General features: G+C 44.1%; 2 protein-coding genes across 2 annotated transcripts; both read left to right on the top strand.

Annotated features, from left to right (window-relative positions):
* Positions 1-314: 314 nt before the first annotated feature.
* Positions 315-1295, top strand: LOC308552563 (olfactory receptor 11A1-like; the record flags this gene model as incomplete). The annotated part of the gene is made up of 1 exon (XM_081127785.1): positions 315-1295. The coding sequence occupies one exon, from the start codon at positions 315-317 to the stop codon at positions 1293-1295; it is 981 nt and encodes a 326-aa protein (XP_080983911.1).
* Positions 1296-10623: 9328 nt separating this feature from the next.
* On the top strand, positions 10624-13220 carry LOC308552648 (lysozyme C, milk isozyme-like; the record flags this gene model as incomplete). The annotated part of the gene is made up of 4 exons (XM_081127849.1): positions 10624-10762; positions 11979-12140; positions 12728-12806; positions 13154-13220. 4 exons carry the CDS (start codon positions 10624-10626, stop codon positions 13218-13220), a joined length of 447 nt encoding a protein of 148 aa, XP_080983975.1.
* Positions 13221-22718: the final 9498 nt, after the last annotated feature.

Below are 22718 nucleotides of genomic sequence, written 5' to 3'. Positions count from 1 at the left end.
TGGAAGAACCCTATGCTGCTGTCTGATACTAACATTTCTATCACTCAGAAAGGATTTGGGAAAGACCAGTAGGATAGTAGATTATGCAGGAGCTTTGGAGTCAAGCAAACCTGGGTCCAAAACATAACTCCAGTGACCTTGAATAATTGACTTAAACTCACTGGGTCTCAATTTTTCTTCTCTAAAAAAGAGGCAGTAGGGCTTGTCTCCAGTGCTTGCTGTGGTGAAGAAGTGAGTAAGTGAAGCATAGTGTGTGGTCATAATGGGATCTAATTTAATATTACTTTCCTGTCTTCTCTTTGGCCCAAATCTAGATGAGGAAACAGCCCAGTAGTGACAGTGAGAACCGGACCACCTGGCTGATCCTAGTGGGCTTCGGGGACCTGCAACACCTGCGCTTCCTCCCTTTCACCCTCTTTTTAGCCATCTATGTGGTCACAGTTGGGGGCAACGCCCTCATCGTGCTGGCTGTGGCCTCCAGTCGGACTCTCCACACACCCATGTACTTCTTCCTCTGCCACTTCTCCGTGCTGGAGATCGGCTACACCTCCAACATCGTGCCTCAGCTGTTGCAGAGCCTCCTGGAGGGGAAGGAAGCCATCTCACTGCTCAGCTGTCTGCTTCAGTTCTACGTGTTTGCCTCACTGGCTGCAGCTGAGTGCCTCCTGCTCTCTGCCATGTCCTATGACCGTTACTTGGCCATCTGCCGCCCCCTTCACTACCCTGCCCTGATGAGCACCTGGTCGTGTGGCTGCCTGGCTGCTGGAGCCTGGTTCAGCGGCTTCTCCTTTTCCGCCTTCACTCTGGCCCTGGCAGCCCCTCTGCCCCTCTGCCCCGGTAGCAGGGAGATCGACCACTACTTCTGTGACTTTGCTCCAGTTGTAGGGCTGTTCTGTGGGGATGTGGGGGTCATGTGGGGAGCCGGAGTGAGCATTTCAGGCTTCCTGACACTGGCTCCCTTCCTGTTCATTGTGACCTCCTATGCCTTCATCCTGAGGACTGTGCTGCGAATACCGTCAGGCGGTGGGAGGCAGAAAGCCTTCTCCACCTGCTCCTCCCACCTCAGCGTGGTTGGGGTGTTTTACGGCACCCTCGTTGTGGTCTATGTAGCACCAACAGACCACATGGCCCCCTTGCTCCGAAAGGCCTTCTCTGTCCTCTACACTGTGTTCACCCCTATGGCCAACCCCATCATCTACAGCCTCAAGAACCAAGAAGTAAAGAGGGCCCTTCACAGACTCTGGGGGCAGCTCCTCCCAGGACAGCTATTGACTTCTTCCTGGATTCCAGCTTAGCCCCGTCCTCAAAGTCTAAAGGACTGAAGACCACTGCAATGAAACTATGGAGACTGTGGAATTGAAAATAGATGTCTAACAAAATGAGGTAACTTCAGGTTTTCCAGGAGTGGGGATCAAAAATCTCATGCCTGGTATAGGGTTTAAATACTATAGACACTCCATAAATATTACTTAATACTGAAAAGAATGCAAGAGGGGCAGAGCATAACACCAAGTGGGGAACATTTGCAAACCATTACTCTAAGGTGGCAAGGACTGAGGTTGGCAGATAGAGAAAAGAGGGCTAGGGAGATGGTAATAAGAAGAATTAAGAAGTAAGGTATCTCATGACATGCTTCAAATGAAATCTCAGAAATAGAGAAACAAAACTCTTAGGGTTAAAGTCAGTAGAGCAGTGATGTAGGTAGTGATGGGATGAGAGCCATTCCCACTGCATAGAGACAGAGCTCCTCCTTGGGACAGGAAGGGTCAGTTAGAGGCCAGGAAGGAGCTCTATGCAGTCATGGAGCTCTAGAGCCCAGGAGGCCAATTAGGCCACTGCTCAGGGTGTTCCCATTAGTCCTCCTGTCCTTGATGTTGGACCAATAGGTAGTAGGGTAAAGGAAGGAGGCAATTAAATGAGAAAAAAGGGAAATAAATTAAACCCAATGAGAGGATTCTGAAATTCTGCCTCTATCAAAGAATGTTTGAAAGCTTTGAAAAAAATGACCTAAAAACATTTCTAATATATATATATTTAAATTAGAAACATGTTTCTCAAGGTATGGCATGTAGGTCACCTGTATCAGAATGATCTGGAGTAGCTGTTTACAAATGCAGATTTCTAGGCTCCTCACCAGACCTACACAATCAGAGTCCCTAGAAATGGGGCCCAGGGCTCTACATTTAACAAATGCCGCAACTGATTCTCAGTGTAGGGAGAGGGCATGGTTTCCAGGGCTGAGAGGGACAACAGGAAAACAGAGCAAGAAAAAAGAAAATATAGTTGCTTGTGCATGTAAAAAGAGGTAACCCTGCGTAGTAGGAATAAGACACAAAAAGAGCCAGTGAGAGGACCTCAGGAAGTAGAAAATCTGGAGCAGACAGTTGCCTCAATTGGATTGAGTGGGAACATAGAACAAGAGAAAAAGAACAGAAAACGTCCCTATCTGGAATGTTGCTCAGAAACTGGTCAGGACTTAGGCTGTATTTGAATTTTTAAAATGTCTCTATGGTGTGGTTTTGTTTTGTTTTTTGCATTAAAGTCAAAAGTGAAATCCTGTGTTGTGTGTGACGGTGTCCTGGAGAGAGGACCAGGTAGAGGGAAGAGGCAGCACACCAGCTTCCCCAAACAAGAGCGCTTCCCCAAACAAGAGCCCAGCGCCCTCCTCAGGATGCATGGCTCACACTTGCCCAGAGGGGTGCGGTTACTCTCTGTGTGACTGGCATTGAGAACGCAGTCTAGAGATAGGCAGGAAACTGTCCAGGAGGCACAGGAGGCCAAGCCCTGCACAAAGCATGGGGCTGCCGTTGTGATAGTTCCTCAAGGCTTTTGAGAAAGCTCCAAGCCCTCCCCCTCACCCCCACCACCTGACCCCCATAAACTGTCCTCTGCCAACTCCTAAAGCCAGAAATTCCTATTTAAAGTGTCATCTTTTTAATCATTGGTCAAAAGTACGAGGTACTGTGGTATAAAGGAAAGAGCAGACCTATCTATGTTTTGATCCCAGTTCTGCCACATACTAGCTTAGGCAAATTGCTTAACCTCTTAGAGAAACGAATACCTATACTATAGCAGATACCTCAGCTGTACTATGAAAGGAATAAAATAATAATAATCGCAACAGGAGTGTGGTGAAAATTAAATGAAAAACATATAATAAATCCCTCTATCTATGCTCTTTGATTGACCTATGATGTACTTTATAAATACTAGCTTCTCTCTCACCCGACCTCTCCTCAAGGGAAGTCAGAAGACACTCTGTCCCTTTGGTCACAGCATCAAGGGCCAGCCCTTCCCTGGAGTGGCTCCCTGGCTGCATATAACCACGTGCACATCTGCTCCTTCCTGCTACCTGGCATTAAAGGGTTCAGCAATGCTGGGAGGACAGCAGACCTTCAGAAAAGGGGAACTAAATAGAGGAGAAATTCTGGAGGAAAGAGTCAGAGAGGGGAGGTAAAAAGGAGGAAGGGACAGGAAGGAAGAGGGAGGAGGGCCGAGAACAGGGAAATGGAAAGAAAAAGTGAAGCAGCAGGAACATGGAAGGGAAAGGAAAAGGTAACGAATGGAGGAGATGAGACAGGAAAGCAATACGGGAAGAAAGGAGGATTTGGGAAATGTTTCTCAAATTCTTTTGCTTACACCACATATTTCTTTTCCTAAAGGAAAGGAAATGGGTTGAGTTTTTAATGGATTGCATTAAAAAAATTTAAGTTATTAATAGGACTTCTGCTCAATATTGCATTGTAAGTCCATGCTTTAAGGTACCCTTTATAGAGCAAGCACATAAATAATTGAAAACATGCAAAAAGAGAAAATTTAAAAGGCATATAATAGTTCAAAAGCAAGATATTCCCCATGGGCCACAAATGTAAGAAAATTATTAAAAGCTGTCACTAGGGCTGGAGCTCAGGGCTGCGGGATTCCAGGTACAGGCAGCAATAAGTTCAGCTCCTGCATGTTAACAGAGACTAAAAGTTCTCCACCTGCAGCAGGAACTAGAGCTGAGTCAGAAACGAGGGCCTGGGATCATGGCCTCTTTTTCGTTAAAGAGAAATGAAAACACTGCTGTCTGCCACTGTCTGAGGCAAAAGCTTATACAGAACACTTCTAGGGAGGCAAGAGAGCACCTAGCTACAGAACCAGGAAGTGTGTGTGTGTGTTCTCTCCCACTCGAAATGAGTCTGAGATCCAATATTATAAAACACTTGGAAAAAACCTAACTCTACAAGAGGTAGCCAAAAAACCAACAGTTGGAATATAAATTTACACTAGATAAAATTAAAATATTAAAAGTCTGGAAATGCTTTAAAATAAATGTCTAAAATCCTTAAAAAGACAGTGAATTATTAATTTACATATAACACAGGAGAGATCATGAAACATATAGGTAGAATTACAAGCCCACATAGATATGTAAAAGAACAAATTTGAAAATCACAAATGAAAAATATACTCATTGAAATATTTAAAGTCTCATTGGTGGAATAAACTATAGACTTGACATAGATAAAGAAAGGATTAGTGAACTGCAAGGCATTTACTTCACCCAGAATACAATGCAGAGAGGCAACCAGGTAAAATATCAAAGAGCAGTACAAAGGCCTGGACTTTCAATGGAGAAGCTCCAATATTTACTGATAGGAGTTCCAGAAAAACAGAAGAAACTAAAAGAGAATAGTAATTTGAATAGATAATGAGTGAGAATTTTCCAGAATTGGAAAGAGCTATAAAATAAATAAATAAATTAATTAATTAATTTAAAAGGTTTAAAGAAAGACATGTAAATTCTCATTAAAATATATTCAAAACACCAAACAAAATAAATAAAATATAAATCCATACTTGGACATACCAGTGTGAAACTGGAGAATATTACGGTAAAGAAGGCACATACAATTACGTTCAGTGCAGTATTTTCTGAATAACAAAAATTAGAAACAATCTAAATGCTCAACAGAAAAATGCATACAAAATAGGCGGCAATACAGTGAATCACTGCAGAGTAGTTCATGTGAATGAGAACGAGGATCAGCATGAATAACCTCAAAACAATGAACACCTGAGTGCCCTCGGCGGTCCCCGGATCTGTCTCTTGCCTGAACAGTGTGTGGACGCAACAGACCCAGGAATGCTCCTTCTTCCAGCCCCCCCACAATCTCTTTTCCAGTCACTGCCTTTGGAACCATATCAACCATCCTCAGCCTCTGAGACCAGCCAACACCATTTTTTGAGTTTAACACCTTACTGCCAAGCAACCATGAGCTCCAAGTTTGTCAGAATTGTTCTACCCAGGTGGAGGCTGCCATCAACCACCTGGTAAACCTGCATCTGTTGGCCTCTGACACCTACTTCTCTAGGGGCTTCTATTTTCACCTGGACGATGTGGCTCTGGAGGGCGTGGGCCACTTCTTCGAAGAGATGGCCGAGAAGTGCGAGAGCATGGAGAGACTCTTGTAGGTGCAAAACCAGCACAGTGGGCCGTGCCCTCTCCCAGGACGTATTGAAGCCTTCCCAAGATAAGCGAGGTAAAACTCAGGACTCCTTGGAAACCGCCAGGGTCATGAAGAAGAACCTGAACCAGGCCCTTTTGGATCCGCATGCCCTGAGTTCTGCTGGCACAGACCCTCATCTCTGTGACTTCCTGGAGAACGGCTTCCTGAATGAGATGAAATTCATCAAGACGATGGGCGACACCTGACACCTCCGCAGGCTGGTCATCCCCCATGCTGGGCTGGGCGAGTATCTCTTCCAAAGGCTCACCCTCACCCTGGCCAGGTAGCTCAGTTGGTTAGAGGTTCCTCCCAATATGCCAAGGTTGGGGGTTGAGGGTTCGATCCCCAGTCTGGGCACATACGAGAAACAACCAATGGATGTGTAAATAAGTGGAACAACAAATTGATGTTTCTCTCTCACGCGTGCGCTTAAAATCTATAAATAAAATAATTTAATAAACCAAAAAAAAGAAAGGCTCACCCTCAAGCTTGACTAGGAGCCTTTGGAGCCCAGAGGCCTTTAAGGGGCCCCTCTGAATCCCCCTAGAGTCTGGCTTCTGGCTTCTGTGTCTGGCTCCTGGCTTCTGTCTGAGCCTCTCCCTGAAACCACTAGCATCCTTTTAACCACCCTGGAGCCTTTTCCCATACCTGGGACCAAATGGAAACAGTAAAGCATTTTGCAGAAAAAAAATAGTAAACACCTTGAATGAAAAATACATGGTGCAGTATAATATGCATACTACTAGGCCATTTGTTTGAAACTTAAAACCAGACATAACAATACATATATTATTTGTGGGTACATACATATCTAATGAAAACCTGTATAGAAATAATATACACAAATTCAGATTCCTCTTTACCTCTGTAAAAATAGACTCAAGTAGAGGCTATTTATTGTACAAAACCCAGTATATCCAGATCTAGAAGTAGTCAGTCTAACTCATCGCACTGTGAGACCATCACAACCCTACCTTCTTTTAAAGGCTCCTATTTCCTTGAGGTTTACTATTTTGGCCATATGCCTATCATTTCCTTTTGGTTACTCTCCCTCAGTCCTTGGGAAGACTGACACTTGTTTTATAGAATTTCTCTCCATCCCAAGATCTGCTACTACTCCAAATGATTAAAACATTCATATGTGTGTCCCATCCAAAACCTAGCCTCCTCGACCCAATAGGCATCTACTCCACTCCACTTCAATCACTCATTTCCATGGCTCCATCCTGGATCTTGCTACCACCCAGAATTGCTTCATGGCATGTCTGAAACCATAAATTCAGGCATCCACTTTTCTCACCAATGTCTTATTCTTTCAGGTCACTTGCTCAATTGCTCCCAATACGCCTGTTTTGATTCCACTGAGACAGTCAGTCCACTGACAGTCACTTCTACTGTATCTCTTTGTATTAGCCTCTTCTATCTTCACTTCCTTCCTTATCCAGATAAGATTCCAGAGTCCAAAATCTAAACCACTTTTCCCAATATATTCTATTATCTTGCCTTCTTACCTTTCAGTCACACTTTCCTGGAAGAAAATATATATAATCCCAAATGCATGTTTTCAGAGGTGCCCTTAGAGCAAAATTCAACCTGATGAATACGACTTGGCCTCCCCCTGCTTCTACAAACATATTTCTTGCCACTCAAAATCTTGTATCTATGCTTCAGCCATAATGATTATCTTTTACATCCTTGAATGCACCCAACTCATGGGCCTCTCCACATGCTTTTTGCTCTACCTATAACAATTTCCCATTAACTTTGCCTAGCACTTCCATGAAAAGTAGTCCATAAAGATTTGTTGAATTAATGTAATCAATGAAAGCATGAGTAGATGGTTAACCAGACCCATTAGTTACCCCAGATAAATATCACAAATAAGCTATGCCCAGTGTTCATTCCTTCCCATCTCCAGGTCAACAGCACATGATGCCCTTTAACATGCACCTCAAGCAGACCCACAGAGGTTTCCTTCTAGCACTGTCACTTATTATTCTTGTGCACCTTCTTAGAAAGTATTGATCTAGTGATAATTCTTCCTTCACAATGTCTTTCCATCTAACTGAAACTAAGACCTTGTGCTCTAATTATAATAATAATCAACTTTTTCTAAGCGTTTTTTTATATATCAGCTCATGTGTGTCCCATAAAAAACTGTGAGGTATATTTTATTGACATCATCTTATAGTCAAAGAAAATGAGGCTCATGGATGTGAATTTAAGGTCATTAAGGCCACTAGAGAGCAAATCCAAGACTCAAAAACTTCTATCTTTTTAATTCAAAGTCCCTTTTCTTTTCATGATTAGTGTTGCCATTCTTGGTCAAAAATAAAAGAGAGGAAGAAGAGAAAAGGGAAAAGAGATGAACACAGACATTATTTTTATGAGTGAATAACGAAAGTAGAAGAAATCAGATTTGTAAAGAACAAAGGAACAGAGAAGTTGTGGAGGGAATGAAGAGCCAGAGGAAGATGCCTGAGCAAGAATGACTCTGAGGTAAGGAATCCAGACAGCAGGCTTCAGCATCAAAGACAGCACACTATCTGGAATTGTGGAAGTAAATGAGCTTTATCTGTGTTTGTGCTGGGAAAGTGTGAAAAGAAGTGAGGACATCTCCTTTAACTCCAAAAGGAAGTGAACAGTGGGGAGGGTGAGACCTGGCGTTTTGAAGTTGCCCAAGGGAGGAGGACATATGGGCAGATCCTTGACCTGGTCATGGACGTCGCTAGCAACCTCTCCCAGCCTGACTTTCTTTTCCTCTCTCCCAGGGTACCTGTTCTCTAGCCCTTGAGATTCCATGTGAATCATTTTTCTTGGTTCAACTTCAGAAAAGTCTTATTGTTGTTATTTTGGGGTAGGCATTGAGGTTTTTCCTAAAATAAATCATTCCCCCAGGAAGTAAGGGAGCTCAAAAAGGACACGGCCTTCTCAGGACGTGCTGGTTAAACTCCTCACACCATTCTCCTACAAGCAGCTCAAGGTTCCCTGTGGCATTTCCAACAAGATTGTGAAGTTTTCTAAGAAGACAGAAGAATCTTTGTTCTGGGAAGTAGAGTTCTTGACTGATACATTATCCCCCAAAGGGTTATATAACTGGAAATTTTCCAAGCCTTAATCCCTGTACATAAAACCAATGACAAAATTAGACTACCCTAGTTTCAAAGCCAAATAGGACTCAGAGAACAGAGAGCTAGGAGTCAGAGCCAAGCCCATAGATAGTGCAAGGTATAGAAACTGGACACAAAGATTATGAGAAGTTAGACTCCTCGAGCTATGATCAGGGCCAAAAATTCTACCATAAAAAAGGAGGCACTTCAAACAGGTACCATCCCAACTTTCCTATGAGACAGGGACTGGATTCCTCCAACAGTGCTTTTATCCTAACCCTAGCTCCCTTCCTCCTGACTTTAAGCCCTAGACTTTGAGATGGATGAAAACTCAAACTGTGATCATGCCTCTTAAAAGTGAGAATAATGTCATCATATCTCTTGATGATACTTAGCTGGTGCTGTGGCCTGGATGTTTGTGTCCTCCAAAAATTCATATGTTGAAACCCTAATCTCCAATGTGATGATATTTGGAGATAGGGCCTTAGGGAGGTAACTAAGCCATGAGGGTGGACCTCTTATGATGGGATTAGTGCCCTTATAAGAAGATACACTCAAGAGCTCAAGCTCGTTTGCCTTTCTCTCTCCATCATGTAACATGAGAGAAGATGGCTATCTACAAACCAAGAAGAAGGTCCTCACCAGGAACCCCATTAACTGGCACCTTGATCTTGAACTTTGCAACCTCTAGAACTGTGAGAAATAAATGTCTGCTGTTTAAGCCACACAGTCTATGGCATCTTGTCACAGCAGCCCAAACTGACTAAGACAGCTGGTGTACAGCACTAACAGGCCTCAGGTATTCCTGAGGAAATTTAAACAATCCACAAGATAATCCTCTAGGACCGTCTGACCACTGCAAAACATTTCTGTGGAACAGAGGTGGGAAAGATCAGGAGAGGAACTAAAAATAGCTGATATTTGCTACATGTCTACTATGTATAGGCACTGTTCTCAGTGCTTTCTACTAAACCACTTACCACAATAACCCGATAAAGTAGGTACAGTTATTATCTCTGTTTTACAATCAAAAAACTGAGGTATAAAGATAGAGTGACTTCCTCAAGGTCATACATTAACAAGTGTCAGAACTGGTATTAAGACCCCAAAGTCTGGCTCTGGAATCTGTGCTCTCCACCACTGCACTCCAGCCTGTTGCAAACAACAACTTAACCCCCAGAATAATCTTGCTATGTGAGACCCAAGGCCCTATTTCAATTCAAAACTTTTACAATTTTCTCTTTATTATTATGAAATGAAATTTTCAGATTACACAACCTAGCTTCACACATAATTTCATGAAAATCAGCATAATGTACTAAATGCCACATAAGAGAGAAATATGTGGGAAATAACTTATTGTAAAGTAATATGTATTTTCAAAAAATGTTTTGGATACAACCACACCAGAAGACATGTACCTTGGTGGCAGATTCAATCCCAGGAGGCAAACAATTGATGTGTCTCTCTCTTCCTCCCTCTGAAAAGCAATGGAAAAAATATCCTCAGATGAGGACAGAAAGAAAGAAAATGAAACATCTCCGTAAAGTAAACTGGAACATGTGGAAATATGTGAAGTAAATGACAGAGAATTCAAAATTGCAGTTCTGAAAATATCAAGAAAATATGAGAAAATACAGATAGGCAAAGTTCAGCAGAACATATAAGGACAACTCCCTTCGGGGACACTCCAACAAAGCACAAGCCTTGAAAATCACACTTCTTTCTCCTACCAACCCCCTCCTTTCCTCATTCCACCCTCAGCCATGCATTTGTCCAAATCTAGGACTGCCCCACCCCCACACTGAGACTTTATTCCTGGTACCGTTCTTGGTTACCTCCCCTTCCCTGAATTTCGCACTGGCAGGACCAGCTTGGGGAATTAGACTTGGGCAGCCAAGGCCTTCTTCCTGATACAGATGCCAGTACAACTGTTCACTCAGAGACACCTTTGTGTCCACAGGGTATAAGAGACAAGAGCATCCGGAACATACTATCCTTGGGCTGCACTAGCTGCAAAAATGAGGTCAATTCTGATCATCTCCCTCCTCAGCTGCTTCTTTGCAGCTCACAATGCCAAAGTCTTCTCCAAGTGTGAGCTGGCCCACAAGCTGAAGGCCCAGGGAATGGATGGCTTCCATGGCTACAACCTGGCAAACTGTGAGTATGAACTACTCATCCATCCTTTCTGTCTCTGCCCAAAGAGGCCCTCTTCCCCAACCCAGCTTTCTTCACTCCCCTGCCTGTTCTTCTTGTCTCTGTCCCCTCTGCCCTGTAATTCCTATCTGGTTCTCCTTTCCTCTCTTTCCACCAGGGATTATTTTACCTATAATAGATTTTCTTTTGCTTCTCTCCCCAGTCACCTTCCTACCCAATGGCCTGAAATATTTCCTTGGACATACCGAAAGCTTAACCTATCTACGTCTACTTCTGCTGCCGTCGCCTTTGCTTTCACCTGCATTTTTTTTAGTCCAGGTCTTTGGAGCACAATAGGTGCTGCCTCTGCTCTTTTCTTTTTTTTTCTTTTTTTTCTTTTTTTTAAAATATATCTTTACCGATTTCAGAGAGAGGAAAGGAGAGGGAGAGAGAGAGAGAGAAACATCAATGATGAGAGGGTCACTGATCAAGCCCACAACCTGGGCATGTGCCCTGACCGGGAATCGAACCCTGATCTCGTGGATCCTAGGTCGATGCTCAACCACTGAGCCGCGCCCAGCCGGGCTCCTCTGCTCTTTTCTGTGCCAAAAATAACCTACATCTGCTAAGTTTGTCTAAGGTTGTTCTACTAGTGTCACAAGGGAGTTAGATGGGGATCATGAGAACAGAAGGTGAGGCAATGACAAGGGTGCAAGGATTGAGGGTCATCTATCACAATGGTAGGCACAATGAGACTATTTTAACTTCTCTTGCATATTTTCATGTTTCTCCATGCAAACCTTCTCTTTCTTATTACCCCCAAAGATAGTTTGTCTGGAATTCCTTCCTAGGATTCTCCTTTACTACCTCCCCACCTCTTCTCTTTCATATACCTTGAGATACAGAGCAAAAGTGCATATACATGGCAAGAATTGGATATTTGGCTGGAAGGTGAGGCTGGAAAGGTTAGACTGGGGAACAAACTGTGACTGATTGATGATTGGGCATTCCAAATGCAACTTTTTTAACGAATTGTTATTACATACTTACCATGGGCTTATTGGTTAAGCCTGGAAATACACCTGGATTATAAATGACCTCTAACATTGAGGGTCTCATAGTCTTTGCCTTTCAGTCTTATGGGATTTTCATTTCTGGTAGCTCTAGTGCAGCACAAGTTGAATCTCGTTATGGTGCACGCTCCCTTTTTTATTCACACCTTTTGCTCTCTCTGACACAGGGGTCTGCATGGCTCAGTATGAGAGTGACTTCAACACCCAGGTCGTTAATAAAAAAAACGCCAATGGCAGTAGTGACTATGGGCTCTTCCAGCTGAACAACAAGTGGTGGTGCAAAGACAACAAGTATCCCTCAGCAAATGCTTGCAACATAATGTGCAGCAGTAAGGACTCTCTCCCCTCTGAGGGTTGGGAGGAGTGGGGGCAGGTAAAATGGGTGCCAAACTGAAAGCACTATTCCCTAACACCTGAGACTCGGCCTGTGCTGCAGTAGCTGAGTATACGAAATAAAAGGGCCCTAAGCAGTCCTCACACTAAAGCAGGATTCCACAGAGATCCTCCTGCCAAAAAGGAGGGAGAGAGATACACTGACCCTTGACTAAGCCTCACCTTCATGGGTCTCCATCTCTCAAGATGTGCTCTCCCATTCCTGACATGGACACCACTGCATTGCCATTCCACAAACCCACACAGTACTCAGGGCACACTAAGCAGGTATCTGAAACAAAGGCTCTCCGTAGTCCATCAAGTTCTGGATGCCCTCTGGAGGGAACAGGGCTCAAAGACAGATTCTTAACAAAGGCACCAAAACCCAGCAAAATGAAAGGCAAACCCACTAAAGGGCTCCAGAGATAAGGAGTTTCTGACTCTCAAGGCTGTCTCTTCTGGGAATTCCCCTTTTAAAAAATCATTAGTTTTTAAAATAGAAAAATGGTTTTTTCCCTCCCCACTCATCTACTTTTCCTTTCAGAATTCCTGGATGATGACATCAATGATGACATCAGGTGTATAAAGAGAGTTGTGAGAGATCCTAACAGGATGTCTGCTTGGTAAGGAGCACAGAAAGGGCAGAGACCAGCCACTCTGCTAGGGATGGGCCCAGACTGTATCTGGGATGCTGATGTGAACAGGATCTATGCTGTAGGATTTTCCCTGGGCTTCATAAGGCATCGAGACTGTTCTCCTGAGGTAAAATGAGGCAGAATAATATTGTGATGTTTTCACCCCAGGCATCACTGCAGCACCCACTGCATGTCTCAGGTGGGTAAGCCTTCCCTATCTGGGACTCTCCCACAGCAGAAACAGATTCCAGCCTGCAGGGCCTGCATTCCCTCTCCACTGAGTTATTACAGACTTCTGGTCCTGCCTCTGATCTGTTTTATTTCTCTATCCTTAGGAAGGCCTGGGTAAGTCACTGCAAAAACAAGGATTTGTCCCAATACCTGGCCGGCTGTAACCTGTGAGACTGTCCTTGAACATGGCTCCTAGAGAAGGTCGCCCCAAAGGCAGGGCAATTCTTTAAGGTCCTAGGAAGCTCTGAATGTTCCCCCATCTCTGCCTCCAAAATAAAAATTACTCAAATTCAGCTGTCTCAAGTAGCATGTTTAATGGTTGGGTCATGATGGAGACTTGCTACATGAGGCAGACAGCTGGAAACCCTGTTCTCTCCAAACCCACCACTGAAGTTTTCCATATATCCTCTAGAAAGATAATTAAAGCAAAATCCTTGCCTGAGAACTTATGGGTTACCCAGTCTAAGCTGACAGCTGAATATAGCATTCTCGATGCCAGCTTTTATGAAATTTATTTAGTAGAGGTGGCTAATATTATTCTCCATAACCATGAAGGAAAGTTCAAGATAAAACAGAAGAGAATTGTGGGAGAAATTTGGTTTAGACATGGGGAAGAGTTGGCAGAATATCAGGATGATTATGTTGGCTAGGCTAAATGACGAAGTTGCTATAATAGAGTCCCAAAAATACAGTGCTCTCACAAAATAGTCCAAGATGGGTATAAAGGCTCTTTTCTCCCAAACAGACATTCAGAAACCCAGATTCTTTCCACCTTGCATCTCCACCACTGTCTACAGCAGTGCTACTCAAAGTGTGGTCTATGGACCAGCAGTATCAGCTTCACTTGGGAGCTAGAAATACAAACTCTTGGATCCACTGCAGACCTACTGAATTTTGTTTTAATCTGTTTCATTGAGCTCTCTGGGTGATCCTCATGCAGAGAAACATTTGAGAAGCACTGCCCTAGGGTACTGTCCTTTCCTACTTGGGCAAAGCTGGATTGAAGGCACTCCTTACTCCAATTTGCAGAAAGAATTAGTGTGGAGAAATGCATATGCAATGTTTTAAGGCCTAGAAAAGGCACATGTCACTTCCATTTATACTCCAAATATAGAATTTAATAACATGCCATTCCTAGCTGCAAGGGAGTCAGGGAAATGTAGTACCTACATAGGTACTACTTTTGTCCTACTACAGTACTATTACCATGGCAAAAGGGAAGAATGGATTTTGGTGGACAACTAGCAATTTCTGCCATAGTAATTAATAAATCACTTAATAAAGTAAATCATAATCACATTCCAGTAGTGTAAATGTTGCATTGAATAGTATGACTCATGGGATATAACCATATAAGAGTATTTTTGTCCCACCATAACTATGCATTTATTCTGTGGGGTGGGTTCTTCTCCTGCCTCTGGATAAAAACTCAGGCAAGTACCATGACTTTTCTAGTCACCCTCAGATAATGAAAGTACAGTAACTCTGTCCAAGGAATCCACCCCTCTTCTCTCCAGCTCTTTTCTTAACCTCTCCAACATCTTTTATACACTGACAATGGAAGATCCACTAAAAGTGCAAAAGTATATTTCCTCAGTCTCCTTTTGTAAATATTTGTGGTCTTCCATTTCACTTTGAAATGTGGCATCTATTAAGTCCTCAGCTGAAACTAAAACAGTTTCCCATTTAACCTCCTGATATAATGTCTTTTAACCATTTACAAAGTACTTTTGGAGAGTAGATCTTATTTGGCCATGCTCCATGTGTTATGGAAAGCAGGACACCGAGTCTCATTCTCTGATTGCTACTGTCACGGCCTTGCTGCTCCTGTACCAGGCAGCCAGCTCTCTGAATGGATATCACCACTCTTGCTGCTGCTGCTGCTGCTGCTGCTACAACTGCTGGCTGGACTCCTATTCTTGTCTGGTTGGCATCACTATGGCTGAGTCCCAGTTGAAGGTTCCCAGGTAGGAGAATAAATAAATGGAGGAACCGGAAGGTAAAGCAAAGAGGAAATAAAGAGGCCAGCTTGTATTCTGGCACCAGTATAACAGAGCTCCTTATCAGGGCTAATTCTCCCTTGGTTTTCTGGAGCAAGTTCTCTGTACCTGCATGTTCCAGGAGGCAGCAAAGTAAGTTCTCATAACTATCCAAGATACCTGTCACTCCCTGTGGTAGAGTGAATTACTATCCTGATTCCTTGCCCCCTTTTTCTGTCAAGTAACTTTCCAGAGCACTACATGGAAAGGGTATATTTTCCCACCACATGGATGTTGAACTTGGCCATATAACTTGCTTTGCCCATGGAACATTAGCAGGTGTGACAAAGTAGAAACTAAAAATGTACTTGCACAGTATTGTTTGGCCTCTTGTGCCCCAGTGATTGTCAGAAGAGAGCATGCCTCAGGTATCCATTGTCCCCCTGCCACCTGGGCTCCAGAATGAAACATGTGGAACAGACTTGAACCCAGCCCGTCCTGGCTCCTAAAGTAGATCTCCATTCCCACCCCTTCACTCCGACAATCCACCAGACCTAGGAGCAAAAAAAATAAATGCTGTTGTAAACCACTGTGTTTTGGGGTGGTTTATGACACAGGAAAAAAACAAAAAACCACCTCACCACTGTAACTTCTCAGGTCATCCCTTTCACTCTCCCCCACAAATCCTATCCCCATTTATGTTAGTAGCAAGAGTCTTTATTGTAAGGAAACAGATTCTATACCTCCCTTTTTGCATTACATTTAGTTAAAATATGTTTACTGAGCCCTTCCTTTATGGTTAGTAGCCCAGGAAAGGGATTAGGATGCGGGTCCTGCCCTGTGTCATATTACAGTTCTAGTGAGGAAATCTAAAGTCCCCACCCAGAATAATCCAACCAGTAACTAATATAAGTGGTCCTTTAATGTAGCTTCTTTCCTCTCCCTATATAAAACCAATAAAGAGCTAAACTTCAAAGAAGCTCAAATGCTCAACCAAGGTTATACTGTTATGGTAAGGTTGGAGGCCTGATTGGAAAAACTTGGGACCCTAATATATGGGATGAAAACATCTGAGTGGAAGTCTCCAGGAACATTGGCTCTGCAGACCTCCCTAAACCCTCAAAGTTGGCAGAGGTCGCCCATTACTCCCTAGCAAGTGCTAGCACTTCTCCCAGGTAGGAAGACACTAAGTAGATACTGTAATGAGTCCCTCAGTACTTCCCCATTTACTGTGTGACTAAACACTGGGGGAGAGGTAATATTCAGTCTTTTCAAGGATTATCGGATATAGGTCTGAGTTGACACAAACCCAGAAACTGGAAGCTTCATAATGGTCCCGCATCATATTGGCGGCCCTTCCACCAGCTCACTGAAGATGGGTACCTGTAAGACTAACTGGAGGAGAAAAACACGCAGTCTGAGACCATAATAAGGCACTCTTCCTCAACTGCATCTACATCTTCGTGGCAGTAAGTAGTATCTATCAGGCCACTTCCATCCTAGAAGAGTGAGCTGTAAGTACATCCTCAGAGGGATGCCTATTCCAGGTACAGGTTTCACCTTTCCTGTTCACAGAACAGGTATGAAAATTCACACAACATAGCACCGGACCAGGAATTCACTGCACAGCGAAGGAGGGGTCCACTGGTCATATAACATATTCCACTCTCCAGAAGCAGCTGGTCTCAGAGCCCTGGAACAGCCCACTGAAGATACAGTTGAAACACCAGCTTGGAGGAAATACTTTGCAAGGATGGGTGCCATCCTTCAGAACATAGTATATGTACTCAGAGATCTCTATAAAGTGCTAAGTTCCATTCATTAGGAAGAATAGATGGGTTTAGGCCTGGCCGGTATCACTCAGTGGTTAGAGCATCAGCCCATGCACTGAAGGATCACGGGCTTGATTCCCAGTCAAGGGCACGTACCAGGGTTGCAGGTTTGATCCCTGGCCCATCTGGGAGGCAACCAATCGATGTTGTCTCTCTCCCTCTCCCCCCCTTCCCTTCCAAGCTCTAAAAAACAATGGAAAAAATATCCTTGGGTGAGGCTTAATAAAAAAAATAAAAAATAAAAATAAAATGGGTTCAGGACCAAGGGATGGAGCAGAGTAGCCCAGTAGCCCACTGGGGTATTCCCACTTCACAACTCAGGCTCTGCAAGGTCCTGGTTCAAAAGGGGTTGCCCTCTTATGAGACATAGCAAGGACCCAGTTGAACTATAAGCTATAGCTGTCCCCAGGCCATTTTACATTTCGTCCAGGAACTAGCAGGAATGGAGTCTCCCTTTTCACAGGATAACTGATCAGCAGAGGAAGTAGGGCTTCTTTCATACAAAACAAACAAACAAACAAACAAAAAATACCCAGGTCAGCAACTTGGGTGCTACATTGGTTTTCTGTTGCTACCATAACCAATTACTACAAACTTAGTGGCTTCAAAAAACGTAAATGCATTATCTTACACCTCTGTAGGTTAGAGACCCAGTACAGGCCAAAATCAAGGTATGGACAGGTTGTATTCCTCTCTGTAGGCTCTAGGGCAATTTGTTCCCTACTCATTCAGGTGTTGGCAAAATTCAGTCTCCTGCAGTATAGAACTGAGCAGGCTGTCAGCTGGGGGCATTTAAAAACTAGAGACCTCTCCTTGGTCCCCCCACATCTCAGAACCAACACTGTAGTTTTTCTGGGACCACAGCTGAGAAAAGTTCTCCACTTTCGAGGACATGCCATTAGGTTAGGCCCACTGGAATAGCCCAGGATACTGCCCCCATCCAAAGCCCTTAACCATAACCATGTCTTTACAGTCCCTTTTGCCAAGTAAGGTAACATATTCACAAGACCCAGGGATTAGGATAAGAACACCCTGGGAGATGTTTATTCCTGTCTGCCACAGGTGCAGCTTGGTACTACCGTGCCCAACTGTAACTGGACGTGTGCGGCGACCTGGCCTGAGAAGGGTATGATTAGCCATGACTCAAGACAGGAATGAGTTAGGTTCACATCACCAAGTAAACTACCAAGACCTACCATCATGTTAACCAATGATAAAGGGAATTTAGAATGTTTAGTGAAGGGAGGTGACAAGTTGTGGCCCCAAGACAAACTGCAGCAATGGGAGCTGTAACTTATCACCCAAAGCTATCTTCCTCCTAAGAGGCCCCTCATGAATTGTGAACATGCATGGAGAAATGAAACTACAGAGGTAGAATGTAATGGCCATTGGAGTATGCCACCCAAATCTCAAAGAGTATGTACTAAAAGCAGTTAACAGCTTCCAGCTCTCTCATCTTTAGCTCTGCAAGGTGTCACACTGAGGTGGCACGTCCTCAGGCTGCTACCATGACTGAAAACAGAAAGGGTTCTAGGCCATTTCTTCCAATAGGGAAACTTCGCCTGGGGACTCATCAGCAGACTCACAGATACGGGTAGTCTGAGGCTCTTCCTACCAAATCTTCATGTTTTCCTTGTGCCTAACAGAAGCCAAGACCTTGGAGGAGTGGCAGCTATATGTGGCCTTCTCAAAACTCACCACTGCTGCTGGGTTTGCACGTGGCCATAGAAATTTCTGGGATGCTGGGAGAGAAGCAAGATGGCGGCATATGTAACAGCTGTGCCCGCCGCCTCCCACAACCACATCAAAATTACAACTAAAATACAGAACCACCGTCACTCAGAGCCTCCTGAGATCTGGCTGCACAGAAGCCCTAAAACCAGAGACCTGAAGGAGCACCGAGACCGGGAAGAGGGGCGGAGACATGGGCGGATCGGGACTGAATCAGAGACTCGCCACAGGCCCACACCCGGTGCCGAGGTTGAAACCCGGGAGGGAATCTCAGCGGTGGAGGTTTCCCGGAGGAGCGAGGGGTCCCAGCCCCACAGCAGGCCCCCAGCCCAGGGCTCCAGGGCCAGGAAGAGACGTCCCACAACTCCGGGCTGTGAAACCAGCGGGGACTGTCCCTGAGGGTCACGGAAGCTGGAGTCCCAGGCTTTTCTCTTGAAGGGCCCGCGCACGGAATCACTCAGACGCGCTCCCTCTGAGCCCAGCCCAGCACCGGGCAGCAGCCTGAAAGGACCTGGGATATTTGGGGAGGAACTAACCTGCCTGAAATTAGGGTGAGAGGTGGAGGGGCGGCTTCCTCCCAGGCAGAAGAGCTGGCAGAGGCCATGGCTCCTTTGGCAAGCCCTCCCCGCACACAGCCGGCAGGCAGGCGCCATGTTTGAATCCCCAGCACCTGACTCACCCCGCCCCGGTGCTTACTGGAGGCCCCGCCCCTCCCCACCTGCAGCTCATCCAGGCCATTTCCAGGGGCTTTTTTATGCAAGTGGCCTCTCGAGCCTCATGCTTAGGACTTTCCTAAAATCTCTCAAACAAGCAGCATTGTGCCCCATGCAGCTTGATAAGGGGCCCCAGGCCTGGCACTAGTGGCAGCCTGCATTGGCTCACAGCTTGGTCTCTCCTGGACACCTCCAAGCCCAGCACAAGTAGCAGCCAACTACGGTTTGCTGTGTAGCTCATGCTGGGTGGCCCTGGGCAAGGCACTGGCAGAGGCTGACTTTGCACCTCCCAGGAGGCCCCAGAGACAGTACACCTGGTGGTCAGACTTGACCACGCTGGATTACAACCCTACCACATCCACGAGTGACAAACTCAAGGGGTGCACTTGGTGAACACCAAAGCCCCACTGAAGTAAATCCTGATCCATAGGGGTGTCTCCAGCACAGCAGCTCTTTGGCTGTAGTTGCAGCTGGTCCTCACAGCTGATTGGCCTGGGGGTGAATTCATCCCAGTGACACCAAGGCTCAACTACAAGAGGACAGCGCACACAGCCCACACAGGGGAGCACTCAGAAGGCCCAGCTCAGGTGACTGGGGAGGCTGAGCCATAGGACCCTACAGGACACCTACTACACAAAGCCACTCTACAAATTCCAGGAGACATAGCAGCTCTACCTAATACACAGAAACAAACACCTAGAAGCAGCCAAAATGTGGAGGCAAAGAAACATGTCACAAAGGAAAGAACAGAAGAAATCTCTAGAAGAGGAACTAAATGAAATAGATCCAAGCAAGCTAACAGAGTTCAGAATTTTGTTTATAAGGATGTTTAAGCAGACTATTAGGGAAATAACTGAGAAAAATCAATGACATAATAAAGTACCAATTTGAAATGAACGCTACAGAAACTGAAATGAATAATTTACATAGAATCAACAGTAGAGTAGAGGACGCTGAGAATCAAATCAGCAATTTGGAACATGAGGAAACAAAAAACACCCAACCAGAAGAGCAAAAAGAAAAAAGAATCCAGAAATATGAAAATAGTATAAGGAGCCTCTGGGACAACTTCAAGAGGCCCAACATTCGTATTATTGGGGTGCCAGAATGGGAAGAGAGCAAGAAATTGAAAATCTACTTGAAAAAATAATTACAGAAAACGTCCCCTACCTGGGGAAAGAAATAGACTTACAAGTCCAGGAAGCACAGAGGGTCCCAAACAAGAGGAACCCAAAGAGGCCCACACCAAGACACATCATAATTAAAATGCCAAAGGTTAAAGACAAAGAGAGACTCTTAAAAGCAGCAAGAGAAAAGCAGTTAGTTATCCACAAGGGACCACCCATACGACTGTCAGCTGATTTCTCAACAGAAACTTTGCAGGCCAGAAGGGAGTGGCAAGAAATATTCAGTGATGAAAAACATGGAACTACAACCAAGATTGCTCTACCTAGCAAAGCTATCATTTAAAATTGAAGGTCAAATAAAGAGCTTCACAGATAAGAAATAGCTAAAGGAGTTCATCACCACCAGACCAGCACTACAGGAAAAGTTGAAGAGTCTTCTTTAAGAAGAAGCTAATGAACAAGAGAATCTGATGAACTAAATAGATCCAGAAACACTGACACATGCAACAGACGATCATATTTCAGAGGAAAGAGGGAAGGGGGGTGGAAGGCGGGAAGAGATTAACCAAAGAAGTTATACGCATATATGCATAACCCATGGACACAGTTAAAAACGGGGTGAAGGCCTCGGGAGGGGGTGGGAGCGAAGTGGAGGGGGTCAATTTGGGGGGGAAAATGGGACACCTGTAATACTCTCAACAATAAAGATAAATTTAAAAATAAAATTTCTGGGATGCTAATTCCCTGCTTACACTTCCTCTCTATTTCAGAAAAGTGCTCACAGGCCTGTTAATTTACAAAACAATCATCTTGAGTGATGGATGTGTCCTAGTGGTTTGTATATCACTTTTTTAAAAAATTGGAATAAGATGCCCAGCCAGTGTGGCTCAGTGGTTGAATGTCACCCCATGCACCAGGTCACCATTTCCATTCCTGGTGAGGGGACAGGCCAGGATTTCAGGCTCAATCCCCAGCAGGGGGCACGCAGGAAGCAACCAACTGACGAAGTTCCTCTCCCATTTGTTTCCATCTCTCTCTCTCCCTATAAAATCAATTAAAAAAAAAAAACTTAAAAAAATAATAAAAACAGGAATAAGACAGTATAAACTTGTGAAGCAGAAGCAGGCATGTTCTTTTTATAGCTGCCTAAGTAATATTTCTCTTGGGTTATTATAAAGTATAAAAAATTCTAGATAAGTCATGGGAACCACAAACTGAAAGAGTATACTTACTGAAGGACCTATGAAAGATCTCAGGAATTCATTCAATGGGCCTTCTGAGTTACTTCCAACCGTTCTTTGGATGTAAATATTTAAGCCAAAGTGATGGTGCATCTTAGCAATTTTCAACCAGTATGCACCGCAAGAATTTTTAAAACATGCAATACCTAATTAGGGGCACTAAATCTTTTCCCTTAGATTGTCACATAAAAAATGACAACAGATAAGCAAAAAATGTATTTTGGGGTGTGAATTTTAGTGACTAGTTTATGTGCACCATGCAATGAAAAAGGTTGAAAATCACTGGTCTGTGTAAATTTCTGTTCCTCAGTTCAATTCTTACAGGTGATCTTTTGGCCTCCTTGTCATAATACATTGTAAAATAGACTTCTAGCACAAGTAACTTAACCCTAACTGAATTATCTCAACCCTACCCTTAAATTTATCAAAATGATCTTGACAGCCCTGGCAGGTATGGCTCAGTTGGGCGTCGTCCTGTGCACTAAAAGGTTGCTCGTTCAATTCCTGGTCACGCACATGCCGTTTGCAGGCTCAATCCCTGGTGGAGGGTGGGCAGGAGGCAGCCAATTGATGTTCCACTCTCATACTGTTTCTCTTCCTCTCCCCCTTTTCCTGTCTAAAAATCACTAAGAATAAATAAAATAAATTTTAAAAGATTTTTGACAATTTATGCCTATCTCTGTCCAACTTCTCTGGGAGTTTTACATATATGTTTACATATACCTATGTGTTTATGACTATACATTCCTAACCCTAGAGAATTTAAAAAATGATAATAAGGCATTGTGAGAAAGAAATGGGAATAAGAGTAGGGGGCACAGAGGAGTGAAAAGGAAGATATTTGGAACTGGTAGGCTTTAACAGGGAGGTCCCACCCCTTTCAGTTTACTTCTAACAGGTCTTTATCTTATCCTACAAACCAAAACTAAAATAAGTTACTGAAAATGTACTTACTTCTTGGGATGGAAGTATATCTTGTGCCATTTTCCCTTTCTCATCAGAAACAGCACCCTAAGGACCCCCCCCCAAATACACATACTCTAAAA

Source organism: Miniopterus schreibersii (genome assembly GCF_964146895.1).
Source record: "Miniopterus schreibersii genome assembly, chromosome: 2".
Lineage (NCBI taxonomy): Eukaryota > Metazoa > Chordata > Mammalia > Chiroptera > Miniopteridae > Miniopterus > Miniopterus schreibersii.
Note: the sequence above shows the minus strand (reverse complement) of the source record. Positions and strands in the feature narration are given on the sequence as shown.